Source organism: Dromaius novaehollandiae, chromosome 8 (genome assembly GCF_036370855.1).
Source record: "Dromaius novaehollandiae isolate bDroNov1 chromosome 8, bDroNov1.hap1, whole genome shotgun sequence".
Classification (NCBI taxonomy): Eukaryota; Metazoa; Chordata; class Aves; order Casuariiformes; family Dromaiidae; genus Dromaius; species Dromaius novaehollandiae.
In genome coordinates this window covers 36,144,509-36,163,138 of record NC_088105.1, presented here as the reverse complement: position 1 = coordinate 36,163,138, position 18,630 = coordinate 36,144,509, and the positions used below count along the sequence as shown (strand labels likewise).

The 18,630-nt window shown below is 47.9% G+C and overlaps 1 protein-coding gene across 2 annotated transcripts in view; it reads left to right on the top strand.

Moving 5' to 3' along the window:
* Positions 1–18,630, top strand: part of LRP8 (LDL receptor related protein 8) — a 178,359-nt gene that overhangs the window by 149,429 nt on the left and 10,300 nt on the right. The window contains exons 5-13 of one of the 2 annotated variants that reach the window (XM_064516217.1): positions 2,161–2,523; positions 7,349–7,471; positions 7,804–7,926; positions 10,792–10,911; positions 11,041–11,166; positions 13,018–13,189; positions 14,494–14,721; positions 15,277–15,395; positions 16,905–17,044. In XM_064516217.1, coding sequence (XP_064372287.1) covers positions 2,161–2,523; positions 7,349–7,471; positions 7,804–7,926; positions 10,792–10,911; positions 11,041–11,166; positions 13,018–13,189; positions 14,494–14,721; positions 15,277–15,395; positions 16,905–17,044 — 1,514 coding nt within the window. The remainder of the gene's footprint in view (positions 1–2,160; positions 2,524–7,348; positions 7,472–7,803; positions 7,927–10,791; positions 10,912–11,040; positions 11,167–13,017; positions 13,190–14,493; positions 14,722–15,276; positions 15,396–16,904; positions 17,045–18,630) is intronic. The other variant, XM_064516218.1, reaches the window with a different exon arrangement.

The window sequence follows — 18,630 nt, the reverse complement described above, 5'->3', positions numbered from 1 at the left end:
GCTGAGATTCTCGCTATTTTTATGCCTGCATTAGGATTAGTAAGTACAGAGGAGGAGCTTTTGTGCAGACTTCCGTTGTCTTATCCCACACGTATGTTTATCCACTGCTAATTTGCCTGTGCAGCAGATTGCGAAAGGGAAACGCGTGCAAACAGAAGAAGCGGTGGAGGTGGGACCACGATAATAACAAGGAAAGAAAAATGGGCTCGTTATAGTTCTGGGGAAGGAAATTAATGCACATTTGGAGCATGCAAATCACTGCAGCCTTGCCCAAAAATTAGGGATCAAAAGTCTATGCAAAATTTTGCTCGCTGATCTGTTTCTGAGATTCATCAGAATAATGCCAGAAAAGCAGTTTCTTCCTCTGATCCTTAATCTGTTACAGAAGCCATACATATCCCTCACAAAATTGCTGTTTCTCATTTTATTTTTTGAATTGATTGGTAAGATTAGAAGTGTTAACTTAAATTTCCACTTGGCAGTTCCTTAGCATTCATCATCTGAAGAAATCATTAGTTCATGCAGCTGTGTACTAATCTGTAGGATTAACAGATCATTTTACTTCTACTTACAGGATCGGGATAGAAAAGCATGCACAATTAAGAAAAAGAGAGGAAACTGGGTGCAAACTGGGGCCCTTTTCATTTTCATGGTCTCAATTCTGCCATGCAAAATTTTTTTACACACTTCTCTGCTTGACTGTGCTCCCACTCCAGGTCCTTATGAGAGGGATTAACCTCCTAATGTTAGTTGTCTGATCTAAGTTCTCCTCTGTTCAGAGAGGAGAAAGATTAGACCTTCCAAGGGACAGTTCTTATCCGAAGGTAGGTGGCAACACTCCAAACTGCTTAATTTGACAGACAGACAGCACAGCAAGTTCGGAAGCTAAAACGTAAGTAAGCATCAGCCTAACAGTAACTCAGGAAATTAATGAGCTAGTGAACACATTCTTAATTGCTAGATAAACGGAGTTTCCTTCCCAGGTATAAAACAGCATAATATTTCAGGAGAGTACCACGGCCTTCCTGCTACTGTCTGTGAAGCTGGGATGTAACAGCTCCTTCGCAGAGATGCTGCTTTCCAGATGCTCTTCCCATTGCAGCTAATGGTGTCATCTGATCTGTGGCTTATCATAGGAGCTCTGCAGAAGTGACAGCAAATAGTTCTGCTGCTGAAGACAAAAAAAAAAAAAACCTCCCAGGTGCAATTAAAAAAAAAAAGAAAAAAGCTTTCTTCAAGACCAATTATTTAATTTGATGTAATTTATAAAAGCCATAATTTTCCTGTAGGTGCCTGAAACTGCTGAAGCAGAGTATTTTTAAAAATCACTTGATGATTAGAAGTGTTCACAGTGAATTTCTTCCAGGGTTTAGGTTCCCCCTCGCTCGGTGAGATAGAGCGGCTGCTAACCGCATGCCGTCGGGGTGCCGGGCAGCTCGGTTCGAGCAGGCTTCCCTGGCAGAGCCGTCCGCAGGTTTGCCGAGGAGAGCCTTCCACTCAGCCTCCTCTCTGAGAAACATCTCGTTTGTATGTTAATGTCGAGTAGCGGTTTCCAGGGAAGGCATTCAGTGTGTTGTAAAGGGCCTTACTGGCAGATTGCAGCTAAATTGATGCTCAGCTCACTAAATATTTACCCTACACATCCCACTTAATATGTCCAAACCCAGGCACACTGTGAAATCCTGAAACCTGGTTCTGCGCTTGTGAAAGGCAGGAGCTGGTAATGTCAGCGCGGAGCAGAGCGCCATGCCATGCGAGCCCACCGGCACCAGCCACCCTGGACACCATGGGGCTGCTGCCGCCACCGCCGGCCCCTGCGTCCCCCGCCTGCAGCTCTCACGGTCCTGCTGCCCCGTCCCGTCCCAGGCTGCCCCGCACCAGGGGCGGTGGGGAAGCCCGCTCTGGCCTCCGAGCTTTGGCAGTGCCAATGGCTTGTTTACCGGCTCCGTTGCCTCCTGCTGCCCCGGCCAGGAGGTGACCGTTGCATCTTCACCCAGTCCTTGGAGTGCTGTTGGCCGCTGTGCAAAGTCTTTTCAGCTCGGAGATGCTTTTACGCCTTAGCCCGTCCCCTTCCTCAGACGTTGCTCAAGTGCTAAAGCTGGCGCGGTGGAAGGGGTGGTTGGAGACCTCGCAGCTCACCTGTTTGCTTTCGTTCCCCAGCGTGTTCCCCCAACGAGTTCCAGTGCAGTAACCGGACGTGCATTTCCATCATCTTCGTGTGCGACGGGGACAACGACTGCGGGGACGGCAGTGACGAGCGCAAATGCTCCCCTCTGACCTGCAACCCCAACGAGTTCCAGTGCAACAACAGCGTGTGCATCCCGGAGCTGTGGGTGTGCGACAACCAGCCGGACTGCGAGGACCAGTCGGATGAGTCCGTGGAGAAGTGCGGCTACGACGCCAAGGCCCTCAACACCTGCGCGGCCCACGAGTTCCAGTGCGGCAACGGCGAGTGCATCCACCTGAACTGGAAGTGCGATGGGGACGAGGACTGCAAGGACAAGTCCGATGAGCAGGATTGCCGTGAGTGTCGGCAGGGCCGGGGCAGGGCTGAGGGGTCTCCTCGGCAGGGAGGGCAGCCAGAAGGCCACCACGGGCTTTGTTTTAAGGCAAATATTTGATGCGAGGTGTCTGTGCAGCAGCTGTGTGCCCGGCAAGGGGTTTTTGTGTCCCACATGACAGCCGGGTGCCCAGCCAGCCGGGTCATGTATGTGCCAAGCTCCTTTTCTGCTCTTCCTGGACAATTTGGTGGGGGCTGCAAGAGCTGCTGGATGGTAGTGTGCTTCTGAGGAGATCTGTTTCACTAGAAAGGAAAGCAACAGAAAATGGGAAACATTTTCAAAGCCGTTGGGCTGCACGGTGGGGTCACAGCCTGGAGGTTAGAAGCCACAATGCTAGAGGGAATAGATGATCAGTAGGAAAAAAAATAATAATTTTCTGCCTGTGAAGTTAGAGCATACTGAATAAGACAGGCAAGAACAGCACCTCTGAAGAATCCAGTTTGAAATGCACTTTGAGTTTGGCTTGTTAAAGGCACTGAGCTAATAAATAATGGATTTCTTTTCAGCTAGCTTTATGCATTTAACATGGCGTTGCTTGTATGCATGGTATTTTTGAATGTTTCATCCATTTTTAGCCACCTAACTGTTTGAGCTGGTCACTTATCTGGGGAAGGAGAGACAAGAAAATAAGAGCAAAATGTTTTGTTAAAATATTCATAATCACAAGATTGAAATAAAATAAAATATTTACATAGTTGTATATATTTAGCAGTCCTGACATTGGACCACCTCTGGGAAGGAAGGCAGCAGCCAGCTGCAGAAAACAAATACTTTTACAAAGGTACATAAGAAAATACCCAACTTTCACCAGCATACCCATTTTCATACCCATGATGACACCGTGTCGAGGCTGGTGAGCTCAGAGCAGCTGTGTGGGAGAGCCCTCCAAGAAGAGATGCAGTCAGGCTCTCGAGGGCAGAGAGTGCCAGGTGCAGATTTGGAGGCTTTTTTAGCAAGAGGAGGAAGAAACAGCGAGTCCTGGACACCAGCTTGCACTGCAGGAGGGCAGGAGGATGAGCCACAGATAACCTTGGTGCCGCGATGGCTCTGAAAGCGAGGGAAGGAGGAGCGGAGGATTGTAGGAAGAGGCGCGAGAGCAGAGCAGAAGCCCACTGGGTTTGGTCAGGGAGTGTGTTTGGCTGCTGGGTGCCAGGAGCTTGTTGCTGCCTTCCTGTCCGGGCAGGGACGGACAAGCAGGAAGCCTCTTGCTGCAGCTCCAAGGAGATGCCACCGGAGCCGGCACCGAGCTCATGGCCGGTGGGGCCGCAGGCAGCGCTTCCAGGGCCAGGGCAGTCAGCACGGCCCCAGGCAGCGTCGGGCGCTGGAGCCAGGAGTCGAGGCTGGTTCCTGGTGTCTGCGTCAGGATGAAGCAATGGTAAGAGAGACACCAAGCAGGCGAAACCTCCTCTGCAGTGCAGCCTCCTCGGCGCGGTGTGTCCAACCTGCTCACAGGTCAGCCCGCCGCAGGCTGGCAGAAGCGAGGGGTAGCGGAGGGCAGGGCAGTCGGCCTCCCTCACCAACGAGGTGTTGCTGAACTTGCCCGCCGTGAGGCCAGCTCACCACCGCCGTGGGGGACAGACAGTTTTTACTTCTCTTGCACCAGGTAGCATCTCTCACGGGGTGTCCAGCTGAGCTCGGACGGTGGAGGCTCGAGGCCCCAGAGGAGGGCGGCTGTGGTGGCGGCCCTCGGGGAGCAGCGTCACCGAGCAGCCCGGGGCAGCCACCCGTAGGTGGAGGACGCAGCGGGATGCCGCTGCAGCACGGCACCATGCTGGCAGCCAGCGGAGCAGGGAGGAAATGTGGCTCCAGAGACGGGCAGGAGTGTATTGGGAAAGCTGTGTCCCTGCCTCGGGAGATGCAGTGCCTGAGGGTTTTAATCCAGTAAGTCTCAGCACAGCCCAGCATGCAGCTCGTCTGCACAGCAGGAATGGGAGTCTGGGCTGCTTCCAGCCCTGTGGCCCAGGAAGCAGTGGGCTTCAAAGCCTGAAAGGTCCCTCTGTACAGGGTGCCTGGCTCTTTCCCTTGCGTCCCTGCAAACCAGGATTCAGCCTAGTGCCGTGGCAGAGCGTAACCCTGCTGCTGCTTAAACAGTGGGGAGGGATCTCGGAAGCACTGGCCAGGAGAGGACTTGGGGCGCCGCGTGCTCGTGTAGCCAGCAGGTCGCCTGTGTAGGAATCAAAACTGATGTTGCTTTGTTATCCCAAAGGAAGCTCTTGCTTGGATGCACATGCCTGCAGTAAAATAGCAGCATTTGAGAGCTGTGGAAACATGAAGTCACTGTTCACCTGCAGGACTTGAAGAGTTTAGGGACTGGCCTTTATCATTTTTTTCCTGGCCCAGAAATTCCCTTTATGAGATCTGTATTGGTGTGACATGCAGCAAGTTCCAGATGTGCGACACTGCTCCATCCCCTTAGCAACAGGAATGGCACAAATACCAAGGGGTTTGGCTTGATTAAAACTGAAGATAATAGCAGTACATCTTCTCTTGCAAATGGGACTCTCATGGGTTTTGCATTGTATAAAATAGAGGGGTGGGAGCTAATGCTTTAAAAAAGTGTCGTGAGGCCATCATCAGTCATTTGTTATAATCACTTTGGTGTAATGAATGAGTAGAGCAGGAATGAGCAGTGTCAATTGGTAAACAGGCAGTAAGACAGCAAATAAATAGGAGGGAATGAGTCATTTCAGGGAAGCTGTATGAGAATATTGAGTGGCTGTTTTCTTCCCCCAGAGTATATATTTAAATATATATGTAAAATGAACATTGGGTTAGATTTATTAGTCTTCAAATCTGGAATGGTTATTTTTTAAAATGTCCTTTAAAAATTCAGGTTAGGGCATCCAGGAGGGAAATTAAATAGTGGTTGCAACTAGAAAACATCTCTTGAGACCTGGCCTCACACTTCTGTGCCTCCCCATCTGTAAAATGGGACTGATGCATCTTGCAAGCACTGGGCTTTTCTTGATATTAAGTTAATACTTGAAAAGCACTTTCAGATTTGCACACAAAAATTACCATAAAACTGCCAAGTAAGTTATTTCAAATGAACTCGGTGTGGTACAAATCCCCCTCTGTCATTTTGAATACACAGGGACAGAAGAAACAGAGGTGCAGACTTTGAATCTGGAATGTATAGACTAGATGTGAGCAATTCACCTTTATGCCCAATATTTGCAAATGGAAAGCATGTCTGTTTTAGTGTGCCAGTTAATTTAGCAGGGTTTTAGTAAATCGTTTCATATTTGCTTTGTGGAACTGTGGAGATATCTATGAAGCTGCTGAGATTTCACTGATGCAACCCTGCAGTGTTGTGTTTGCAGCTGCTACAAGGTTCTCCTTCCTTTTTGTTAGCTTTAGATTTGGAAATCTTTCTTGTCCTAACATTTAGCTAAAACTGCTTCCTAGAAGAACTTTGGAGGCTACAATTGATTGCAATTAGTGGGATTTATAAGAGCTGCCTTCCAAATCTGTAGCCAGCATCATGCAGATTTACATGATAAACTCCAGACCTGTTCCTGTGCCAGAAATGGAGGAGGATCTGTTGCCATCTCCACTTTTAGAAGTTGCTACCAAAAGGGTGAAATAAACTGTTTTTCATGCTGGGGGTGGTAGTCACATGTTGGCTAAGAAATAACCGCAGCAAGGGAATTTTAGGCTGGACAGTAGGAAAAGCTTTGGAGCGGCCCAGGTTTAGCTTGGCGGTGGTCAGGATGGCCTGGGGGAAGCTGAGCTCTCTGTCCTCAGCGATTCATCCGAGCAGGTCAGCCACGCTGGCAGCGGTTCAAGCAGAAGTGCCTCTGCCTCCCTGCGTGGCCTCAGAGCTGCTGCCCAGTCTGTGGGCTGTGCTTCTCCTTGACCACCACTTCATTTCATCCGCTCCCTTCATTTTTCCCAATTCCCAAACGCTTAGTTTGGTGCTGCTGTCCCGGATGTCCCACTGAGGTTTCCCAGGTGTGTGCGTGGGATTATTAGCTGAAATGTGGTGGCACAACTGATCCCATAACTGTGCTCGTTGGTTGGCACTTTTTCTTGCTTTGCAGCTTTTATGAACAGTGTGTGTATAGCTTTCCTCTCCAAGGAGCAGTGCTATTTCTGAACCTTTCTCTTGTGAATACTGTACTTTTCTAAAGGCGGGGTTTCCCCCCTCCCACCAGCACCAGTTCTTGGGACAGCTCTTGCTGTCTCCTGTGCCCTTCCATGCTTGTAGATGCACTAGAGCTCAGTCCAGTGAAGCAGTCACAAAGCTGGATCCTGCGTCCTGTGGGATGCTATCACAGATAATGCTGAGCCTTTGTACAGACTAGTATTTTATAATATTGATGCTAGCTCACTTCCTGTCTGTGGCTCTTCCCGGGTTATCTAAAAGTAGTAATTTCTGTATTAGAACTAGTTTGTCAATTTTTCAAGGAAATTCTGCCATGTAGCTCTTGCTCCCATGTAGTTGCATCCGTGCTGACCTCCTCTAGCGCTTCAGAGGCAGTGATTTTCTATCATATGGTAGCAGGCTGCACTCGGCAAGATGGAAAGGGTAGAACAGATCTCTCTGGGGTGTGTGGCTTTCATGGGATTTTAAGAAAACATTGGGAAGACAGCCCCCTCAGAAATAAGCCGTGTAACATGTCCCAGGAATGAGGAGCCTGTTTGCTAGTGAACTACGGGCTGCAGCCCGTCGCTGGGTAGAGTGTGCCTGTGCCTGTTGTGCCAGTTGCACGTGGCTGAAAGGTGTCAGGCTGCGAAAGACGGAAGCGCTGCCTGTCTAACGCTCGAACGATCTCTCTCTAAAGCTCTGGTGACCTGCCGGCCGGACGAGTTCCAGTGCGGGGACGGGACCTGCATCCACGGAGCGAAGCAATGTGACAAGGTGCACGACTGTCCTGACAACAGCGACGAGGCAGGCTGCATCCAAGGTACGTATGGGCAGTGCGTGTAAGCCCGCGAGAGCTGCCCGGCCACGGGAAGGGGAACAGGCTTGCTCTGCCCCTCCTGGCCGAGGCAAGCTCCTTCCCATGGAGAGTTTTAAGCCGTTCTGGCAGCGGGGCTGCTTGGGAGAGATGATTGCGCTGGCCAGGCACATTGCACGTCTTGAAAAGTTCCTTGCATGATACTCAGGCTTAATGTTTGTTTGCTTGATCCCATCCCATTTCTGCTAATGACACCATCTTGAAGCTTTATGTCAGGCTTTTTGTTGTCACGAGCCTCGTCTAACTTAGTTGCTTTCCTCTCTTGCCCGACACGACAGAGTCAGCATGTGAAAGTCCCAGCAAGTTTCAGTGTAAGAGTGGAGAGTGCATTGACGGAGGCAAAGTGTGCGATTCCCATAGAGACTGCAGGGACTGGTCTGACGAGCCTCTGAAAGAATGTGGTACAGTACTTGCCTTCTACGTGTTGCTCCTGTTGTAACTGCTTCCCCTGTCCTCCATCTGGCACTCACAGCTTTGAGTGTAACCACATGTAGCTGCTAATGCTGTTTCTCACTCTGCTCCTCCTCCCTTGCCTTTGCTCTCTCCGCATAGCCCACCACCCTTTACGTGGATATAATTAGTGGTTGAGTCTGATCATCTGCAAGCTTGAACTGTGCCCTTCTGAGCTTCTCAGCTTAGCTTTTACTCTTGGAGGGGTGTTTGAGCTGAGCGCAGCACGAGGAGCCAGGAATTCCCCCTCCCCGCGGGCACTGGTGTCCCCTACAGCATGGACCAGTTCGTTTAGCCCCAGTGCCTAAATTATGCCTGAATTGAAGATGAGGATAATTTCATAAAGATGACTTAGCACTGGGAACATGCTTTGAAGGTGAAAACCCAGTGAGTGGCAGTGACCACTGAGAGAGGACTTCAGCCATTTCTAGGTTTTACATGTGGTTGCCACTTCCTTAGGCATGAGAGCAGGTCACTCTCTGCAGCGTCCTGCCAGACTCTGGGCTAGCACGAGTGGCCAAGCCATGGGCGCACACCTGGTCTGCATCTGCCTGGCAGAGCCAGCAGCCCCCAAAGCGCTGGGCAGCCAGCAACAGGCACTGCAGCCCGTCTCCCACCCCCTCGCTGGGCACCGAGGGCAGCCCAGCCTTGGCCAGGCGGCTGGCTTCTGTCCTGTGCCTTCATGGAATACCAGTAGCATAGAGCTCAGTGCCTGTACATATATATAATACCTCAGGTTCAGGAGGAAGTGTCAGGCTGTCCTCTGTATCCAAGTAGTGCGTGTGCATGCCAGGGAGGATGCGCTTGCCTTGTGCTTTCAGTACGCCCTTGCTTTCTTCTGCACTAATCCGCATCTCCCTGTCTTTCTGAGTGGGTGCTGCAGCTTGTCTGTCTGTGGAGGTCCCCCGTCGGAGCTGGCAGCCCGGCCGGTCTCAGGAGACAGAGCAGCACACTTGGGCTTGGTGCCGTGGCTGACTCGCTGCGATCCCAGGCTGGCAGTGAAGTGTCATTTGAATTAGGAAGCTGAAAGGAGAACAGCCCCCAAAAGAAACATGTTGCTTTAAGGCTGTAGAAATGATGCGTGTTGCCATGAATGTAAAGCACAGCCATGCAGCAGCCAGGAGATGCAGGACACGCTCATCTCGGTGTATCTGGCTGGCTGCGTGCTAGACCCTGTAAGTGCCCTCCGAGATTCCCCAGAAGGGCCCTGCAGAAGGCAGACCATTGCTTATTTTAGGTGTGCAGTGAGCACACTGCTGAAGCCTAAGAGATGAGCTGCTGCTGCCCGGCAGGCTGCTCTCCACCTGGCCTCCTGCGCAGCACGTACTGAGAAGTGCAGCAAGTGAACCAGCACTTGATTCACTGTCTCTAAATCCATTCTACAAAGCACCTGTGAAACCAGGGGAATCATCCGAATGAGGGTTTGCTTGTTAGTTGAAACAGCCTTTGGTAGTATTTTGCAGTGCGTGGGTGTGCATGTTTATGACCCAATTTGCTAGAGGCCTGTGCAAACGTAGTAATAGGTGATATCCATTAATAAACATCACTGAGGAGTGACAACACACAATGTGACTCTGTGGACAGCTTCTTGGAGCCTAGCGAACTTGCTGTATTAATAATGTATTGCTGTCTATGTCTGTGTCTTTGATAGGAAGGTGAAAGCATCCCACAGCTGAGATGGGGTTCCTTCTGGCACGATACTTTCCTGGTCTTACTGACTTTAATTGGCTTGTGGTTGTTTTCATTTTCTTCCAAGAATACCAGTTTAATGGCTCTGCTGTACTGCTCACCTGCAGTGTGCAAGGAGGCAAGAAGTAAAAGACAAATGAAAAATTTGGCTTTAAATTGCATTAAGGATTGAAGTAAATCAGTTTTGCTTGTTCCAGTGATCCCCTATCCCTCAAATCCCACACCTTCTATTCAGCAGCCCTACTTAGTGGGGAGGACCTTCTCCTCACCCTGGGAGGGTGAGGAATAATTACAACAAGAAATGTTATTTCTGACAGAAATAACAACCTCTCATGCCAGCCTTTCTCAGCTTCTCATTCAGTTGTAGTTACAAGGATCCATTTAGTCTGTTCTTCATTTCAGTGGGATCAGAGAGGCGGCCTTGGATTAGGCAGGGACCCGGGACAGGGTGGGGGCTGTAACTCCATAACTTGCATGCTTGGGCTGATGCAGGCTGCTAGCAGCGACTCGTGTGGACGGTGTTCGTGGGAGGACTGTGTATCTCAGTGTTAATGGAGTATCTCTGATGGACTGTACTTTGGTGGTTTCAGGAATTGTCGCATGTATCATTGCTTGGAGCTAGCTAGGAAAGTAGTGCAGTGTTTCAAAATAGGGGCCCCTGGGAAACGGGACTCCCCAAGCATGAATTATTAAAACTCAAGGAGACCGTTCAGAAAAGTCAACATGAATGAGTGCATGGGGAAAGAGGAGCTTCCTGGAGAGAGCCCTTCAGTCCCTTGAAAGTCCCTCACATCTGGCAGAACATACTCGAAGCAGCAACCCTCAGATGGGCTGAGATGTGGAGATATACATATGCAGTATCCCCAGGGCTCCCTGCTCACTTAGCCACTAGCTTTTAATCCAGATGATCCTACATTGTTGGTTTGAGGAAAAGAAGAAGCAAGAAAGAGATATGGTGGTGGCTTCCTACCTGCAAAGTCACTCGTATGCTCTATGTGGTCAGCTCCTGGCCACCAAAAGCTGATAGTCATGGGGAAATTTTTGAGGCCCTCGACTTCTCTAAATTTTGTTCAGTCTTATGATTAAAACCCCTCATTTTTAATAGATAATCTGTATACCTCTTCCAGGTATGAATGAATGCTCTATGAACAACGGTGGTTGCTCACACATATGTAAAGACTTGAAGATTGGTTATGAATGTGAATGCCCTCCCGGATACAAGCTTCTGGATAAAAAAACGTGTGGAGGTAATTTACATGCAAACAGCAGTTCCCTGTGTTTTACCATACAGAGATGTGATTATAGTCACTCCAGCATTGCTCCATCACAGATGGTTTGATTTCAAGTTATTGATGGGTTTCAAACACTCCTTTCAGACATAGATGAATGTGAGAATCCAGACGCTTGTAGCCAGATCTGCATTAATTACAAGGGGGACTACAAATGCGAGTGCTACGAGGGATACGAGATGGACACCCTGTCCAAGAACTGCAAAGCTGTAGGTAAGACAACTTTTCAGGCCCTTAAGCGCTGCTTGCTCAACATCACAACTCTGATAAGAAGACCTGCTTGCAGGGCTGAGGCTGGGGGAATGGAGATGAAAGGAAACTAGCAAGCAGACATTCATTTCAAGCAGCACAGAACTGCTGCAGTGATAGCAGATGCGTCTCTAGACAAGAAGTACTGATCATGCAGATCAGAATATTTTATCAGTGTGCAGAGCAAGATTGCAGTCACTAGTTGGCTGTTTGAAGCTGAAACTAGAAAAGAAAGTCTCTTGACAGGTGTTATTAAAAACAGTGCAGCAAAAACATTTAGCCGTAGTAGTATTAAAAAGAAGAAAACAACCCAATTAAAACCACAGTGGGTTAGTCACCTCTCCCCTGCCCCAGCCGCTTACATAAATACCAACGTGAACACTGGAAGTTTGCTTAGCTTATTGCAAAAATTTATGTTTGCATCAGAGGGGTAGAAAATTGAACTGTGCAAGATTAAGCACTAGCCATGATGAAGGTTTGTTTAATGGAAACTGTGGGTCTCTTGGGGAAGGGCAAATTACCTGCAGTGTAGAATTGCCCCTCTCATGTTATCCTGCACATCCAGATGGCCTGTCTTTTCCCAGGTTCTGTATGGTACATATAGTGTCCTGCCATCCTCTTAAAGTCCATTAGTCTCACAGTCTGCAGTGAGTTGGGATTGACTCAAATCCGGAGACACTCATCAGTTCCTTGATCGGAAAACTCTGTTGTACCTGGGAGTCCATGCTGGGAGTCCTGCAGAGCCACCTGTTTCAGAGCTAGAACCTTGTCTCAGCTCTTCCCTTCCAAAGTCATGCTCCTCAGTCCCCTTTTGTCCTTCCTAGTGAAAGCATTCTCTTCCTTAGGATCTTCTACTTCTTGGAGACAAACTAGTCTAACCCAATAAGGTCATTTTGAGTCTCCTATCTTGTCCATACTTCCAATGGGGTGGTGCATAACCAGCCAACAAAATCTTTAGCTGTTTGACTCTCAGCTTATTTTAGTGATGCAGAAGAACATAGAGAATCACTGCATGCTGTGCTGCTCGCAGAATATGCACCTCTTGGTCTGAGCCCAGAGACATGGGTGTGAGTCTCCTAGAGTGGGTGATTGGCCTCCATGGGGGGAATAACTGAGGAAGCTGAGGTGCTGGCTGTGGTCTTCTGAGCAAACTAAGCATTGGATTATTGTGCCTTCTGCTCTCCTGTCTTTTGGAAAATTCAAGTGGATTTTATGCTTCTTGAGAGACTCTGGCCTGAGCTAACCTGAGATCACAACTGCAATAGCAGTATCACTGGCACCCAGGCTGGAGGGTCCAGCCCCACAGAGAAGAGACATGAACTGGGTGAGCCCAAGGCACAGGTGGACAGTGTGAGGTCTGCATATATGTGATGGTCGAAAATGCCTCTGGCAACCTGTCCTGGCATTGCTGGATTCAGTGTGGCACTCTTACCTCCAGGCAGCCCAGAGGTCTGCATCTTCCTTGTCTGGCTATGAGTCACCAAAAATTGCCCCTTTATTTTGCATCTGAAACAGATAATTGAAGGTGAGGATACTTCCCAGAGTTTTGCTTGTGGTTATTAGCAGAACAGGCAGACTGAGAGCTGATGTGTGTCCACTGAGTGACAGAGGTGCTGCAGCCCCCCAGCACCCTATTAACAGCTCTGCTTCTGGAAGCCATTGACACTTGTTTCTGGTGTGGTGCAAAGCTTCCTCACAAAGCAGGACCGTCAGTGACTGATTGTTGTTCACTTTGGTTTTGTTTGAGGAATGCAAGCTCAATCAAGCCCTTAGATCAGCTGCTAAAATGACAAGTGCACTTATTTTCTGTGATAGGCAAGAGTCCATACCTGATTTTCACCAATCGCCATGAAGTCCGTAAGATAGACCTGGTGAAAAGGGACTACTCTCGCATCATTCCCATGCTGAAAAACGTAGTGGCGCTGGATGTGGAGGTGGCAACAAACAGAATATATTGGTGTGATTTGTTCTACCGAAAAATCTACAGGTAAGGACCAAGGGAGGACATGTGTTTTGGTACCTTTCCAAAGATGTGGTTCAGTCCCTGCCTCACAAGGGCAATCTGCAGCAAACATTGCAGCGTCCAGTGAACACAGGGAACCTGAGGGCTTTTCTTCCCTTACTTGACTATCTATTGTGGCACAGACTTTGTGAGCTTTTCAGAAATTGATACAGAAATCAGGGGCTTGTGCAGTTACTGATTTGATAATATAGGAAGGCCTTTCATCAGTATTAGATCCCGCTGCATGTAGACAACTACACGTAGACTCTCATTTACTGTATCATAATATTGCTAAGTGACACTACAGGAGACTGCAGCCATGCTGTGCTGTGGGCTTGCTGTACAAGAAACAACACAGGCCTTAAAAACTGAAAGCACAAAGGAGGCAAACAGTGTGAGAAAGGAAGTCGCAACACAGACACTAGTTGACCACTGCATGGTGGTCACAGATGTAAGTCATCTTGGAGTTTCAATCATTCAGGGAGAAAAAGATCTTTCTGTTATATTTTAACTTTTTAAAGATGTACTAAATTATTCTAAGAGCTAGACTAAGCTCTTAGAAACACGGATGCAGACTCGGAATAACTCCATTTCAGTTCACTAAAAGTAACTGATATTGGTGCAGGTGCAATAGAGTAGAATCAGCCTGTTTGCTTGTAGGAGCAATATGGAGTTATTTGTGGAACATGCATGTGGAGTTTGCTGCCTTTCATTAGCATTTTGAAAGATTTTTGAGGCCGCCACTGATATTAGTGTATACTTTCTTTGTATCTAACAAGACAGCACATGCCAAATCATTACAGTTCCATGAGTTCCTTTGCTAAATCAAAATTAATTAACACAGGTCCTAATTCTGCAACACATTTAAACACATATATTTTAAACACAACTCTGTTCAGCAGAGCACAGGAGATTATACTTCTAATGTCCATAAATCCCCTAAATTGACACTATTGAAGTTAGGTGCCCTAAGTTAAAAGTTTTGCTGAATTACACAGTTACAGCAGGAAGCAGACCGAAAATTAAAAATGACAGTTCCTTGTCTTGCAAATCTCTGCCATCCAAATAGAGGGAAATATGAAAAAATTGTAGGATAAAGCAGTGGAAGAATGCAACACGCAGCTGTGAAGGTTTCTGTGTTCATTATGCTGCCACATATGCACTTTCTTTCTGTGGGGTTGGAATGGCTCTGCCCAGCATTTAGCTGTCTCTGAGGTCCGTCTCTGTGCACCTCTGCACGGCCGTCTCTGTGTCTTGTGTCAGTCCAGTGACGAGTCTTCTCTTTGCAGTGCCTACATAGACAAAGCGAGCGACACAGCTGAGCAGGTGATTTTGATAGACAGCCAGCTGAACTCTCCTGAGGGACTCGCGATAGACTGGGTTCATAAGAATATCTACTGGACGGATTCAGGAAACAAGACTATTTCAGTCGCCACTGCAGATGGAAGCAGGAGGAGGACACTTTTCAATAGTGACCTCAGTGAGCCAAGAGCCATTGCTGTCGATCCTACGCGGAGGTAGGTGTGAAAACCCCAAGCAGTCCCTTGTCCAAGAGAGACATTCCAGTCCTCTTCTGCCTCTCTTACAGACTTGAAGATGGTTCTCATCTCATCAAGGCTTACAGATGCCCTTATCTTAATTATATGATTAGATCCATTAAAGCGGGACTGCTGAGATACTTCAAGTGTATCTTTGCAAGGCCTCTGCAGTGAAAAAAATCCTGACAATAATGTAGGTCACATGTCAGTTGCTCCACTGAGTAGCAAGTAGCAGTATGTGCTATGTGGATTAAGTGAAGTCCAGAGATCAAGCAGGGCTCCCAGAAGATAGTCTGGATAGGGATACTAAGGTAAGATTTTGCACTCCGGTGCAGGGTTTGTGGCAGAGCAGCCTGTGGGCAGTATATGCGTCAGGAGCATGGTGGCTTCCCTGGGCACATATCAGAACAAACTGAAGTGGCTGAGGGGCTTTGCAGTATCAAGCAGAGTACCTGTACCTCCTCATCAGATTAGTATCACAGATTTTTTACCCTTGGGTCTGATTTCCTGATTTCTTGTGTCTGGCTCTTTCAGGTTCATGTATTGGTCTGACTGGGGAGACAAAGCTAAGATTGAGAAAGCAGGCCTGAATGGTGTGGGGCGGCAAGTGCTGGTGACTGACAACATTGAGTGGCCTAATGGCATCACACTTGGTAAGTACCAGGGTTAGAGCTACAGCATCCATTTGTGGTTGATGTCAGTTTAATTTTGTTGTTGCACAGCAAAACCGTAAATGGTGCAAAGGCACCTGCACTCCAAAATCCTGGAAATACTCTGTCACTCACTGCTCAGTGACATGAGTGATTTAGTTTCAGTAGCAAGCATGGGGTTAGGCAGTAACTGTGGCCACACTCAGAATCTCATACTGCAAGCACTTCAGGTTGCTTTGAGGTGGGTCTTAAGGGAGAGTGATGGTTTTGAGGAGGATTCAGAGCTGCAACAACATTTTGGAAGTCTGGGAGGTATCACAAGGTCCTCGGTACTAGCGTCTCTGGTCCTGCCTAGGAGGCAGTGTCAGGGTACTACTTTGGACTAATGCAGTGGTACGTCAAACAGAGAGGTACATCATGTGGAGCCCATTCCCCATGGGCCAGCCCGCCCAGCCACTCTGGATGGGGGACAGCAGAGATGGAAGCCATCTCGGCCTGTATCCCACGTGCTGCTGGCACACAGAGGGCTGCGGTCATTTCCGACTGCAGCACTGAGTGGCAGGAGTAGAAAGGAGGTTTCCTTGCACCCACAGGACAGTAGGGGACTGCCTGCTCTGGAGTTACAGCCATGTATGTGCTTGACATCGTTCAGATGCGAGGTTCTCTGCTTAGCTTTATATCACAAAATTCTGGCCATAACAAGGATGTAGAAGAAATGCTGCTACCACAGCGCAGTGTCAAACAGCTACTGTTGCAAACTAATAATGTAATCCTTCAGTAATTAAGAAATCAATTAATGGCTTGTTTAATTATAGAATTTGTGTTATTTTGGCACTCATCCACTTGCATTTAGTTTAATGAATCTCATCCAGAATGAGTGAATTTGCTCCAGGAAGAGAAACTTCGTTCATAATATTCTAAGTAACCTTGAATCCCACCTTCCTCCTTTTACCTATACCCTCCCCAAAATCTGGTTGGTTTGCCAGAGAAGTGTCCCCACTACCTGTGTGTCCCTGGCCAGCAGCACAGGAAGGGTTTCTGGAACCCAGGAGTCTTCATCACTGAAAATGTGTAAATCTCACGGCTCCTTCAGAGAGGTGTTTCATTTAAATCACAGTTGTTCTCCAGCAAGAGGCCAAGGACTGAATAGCCCCCAGACTGACGAAGCTTCTTACTCAGTGAGGGGCATTGATAGAGTGATCTGGGAAGCCCACACTGCCGCTGGCCTGCTCCTCCTGGTAACAAAAGAACCTCATTGTACAGGGCTGTCAGTCAGGCATTCCCCACACACTCAACAGAATGTTCCTCCTTTTTAATCTTATTTATAGGGTCTTATCCCAGCATATCTGGGCACTGAATCAAAATCAGAACTACTGTTAAAAAAAGAAAAAAAAAAAGAAGGCCCAATAATAAAGAGATTAGTCATGCTGCCAGCAGGAAAAACATGCTGGGCAAGAAAAAAGAGTAGCCATAGCTGTGTGTAATTTTGCTTCATTGTGTTTCACTTCTCAGATTTGCTGAATCAGCGTCTGTACTGGGTAGACTCCAAATTGCATTCACTGTCCTGCATTGATTTCAATGGCAGCAACAGAAAAGTTCTGATCTCCTCTGTCGATGATCTGAGCCATCCTTTCGGCTTAGCAGTGTTTGAGGTAAGAGTCAAGAACGGATGCAGAACAGACTGGAGACTGCAAGAGGTCTCAAAGCTCTTCTTGATTGAAAGCTCTGCAGAAAGCCCAGCTGCTACAGAAATGCAGCTGACTGCATGGCAGTCAGCAATGCAATGCAGGCAGTCGCTGCTATAGAAACTGATTAACCTCAGGTGTTGGTTCAGCATGGAAAATTGTTTTCCAGAGTCCTCAACAGGAGCAGTGCTGCATCTCATGCTCTTAATGCAGTACCAGTGAATCGGTGAGGTCAGGTGGTGCCCACTGTAACACCTCCCACACAACCAAAAAACTCTGATGGGCTTCCCTTGATTTGAATTGAGTCAACTGTCCATGCAAAGGCCAAGACTGTTGGCAAGGGAAAGGAGAAGCCACCTGCTGTGATGAGCAGGTGGGACAGCTATTCACTGACTGACTCTGCAAAATCCCATGTCTTTTAAGAAGTCAGATTTTGAGGGGAGCTGCATGGGCCCAGAGCAGCCTCTCAGTCTGTAGTTGAGCTTTTTGCTGCTCTCATCAGCTTCGTTTCACACCATGTTTGCGTATCTGTTGATATGCGCCAAGAGAATCCTCAGGAGAGGGCCGTTAAATCTTCCTTAAATCTTCCTTCGTTGGCCTTGCAGGCTGATTGTTTCCATTGTCCCTGTGGCTACTGCAGCATCTGCAGAAGTATCCTCAAAAACATTTTCATCAGTCTCTTAGGAGTCTGCAGGCTTCACTTGGGAGTATCTGTACCAGTAAGGCACTCGCAGGGCTCCCTCTGCAGTCACTGCGCACCAGTGCATTGCTGAAGTTAGGAACTTGGCGTTAAAAAAGGTGTTATTTGGTTCACCTAGTTTAAACAGAGTCAGATAATTCTCTTTCAGGCTGAACTGCTCCAGTTATGACATGTATACCCTGCTACACATCAGAGAAACTTCTCTTTCCAAAAATTACAACTCTGATCCTACAAACACATAAGCTTATTTTCACAGAGGCTTTAGGCTTCTAACTCCTATTTGAATACTTTCCATTGAAAACTCAATTACTCTTGTAGATTCGGTATACTCTGTATGGTGTAACATTCAGTATCGCGCTACAGCCTGACTAAGAGCAATGCAGTAATTAATTAAATAGTACAGTTCAGATCCTCAAAAGTCACCAGTGAAAAACCAGAACCTGCGGACATCAGCAGAAATTGCCACATCAGTAGGCATCCGCATTTCTGCGTTAGGTTTATACAAAACTATGGAGTGACAGGGCTCAGGGCTAATGGGTTCCTTGCAATTTGTATCTCATGCTTAAGATCTAAAGCATACATTCAAAACTGTGCATTCCCCCTCCTATCTCTGGAGTTCTCCAGGGGTGTGGGAGACCTAATTCAAATCCCCACTTATCCCTGCTTTACCTGGGTGGAAGCAGAGACACATCCAGCCCTTCCCCATCCCAGTAAAGGATTGTCTAGAGTGGATTGAGTGGATTGCCTGGAGCAGTGGAGTCTGATCTCTCCTGTAGCTAAGCCCTTTTTGTGAATATCTAAATAATTATGGGAACAAAAGCTTGATCTTTGGCACCTCTTTCTAGGTAAACTG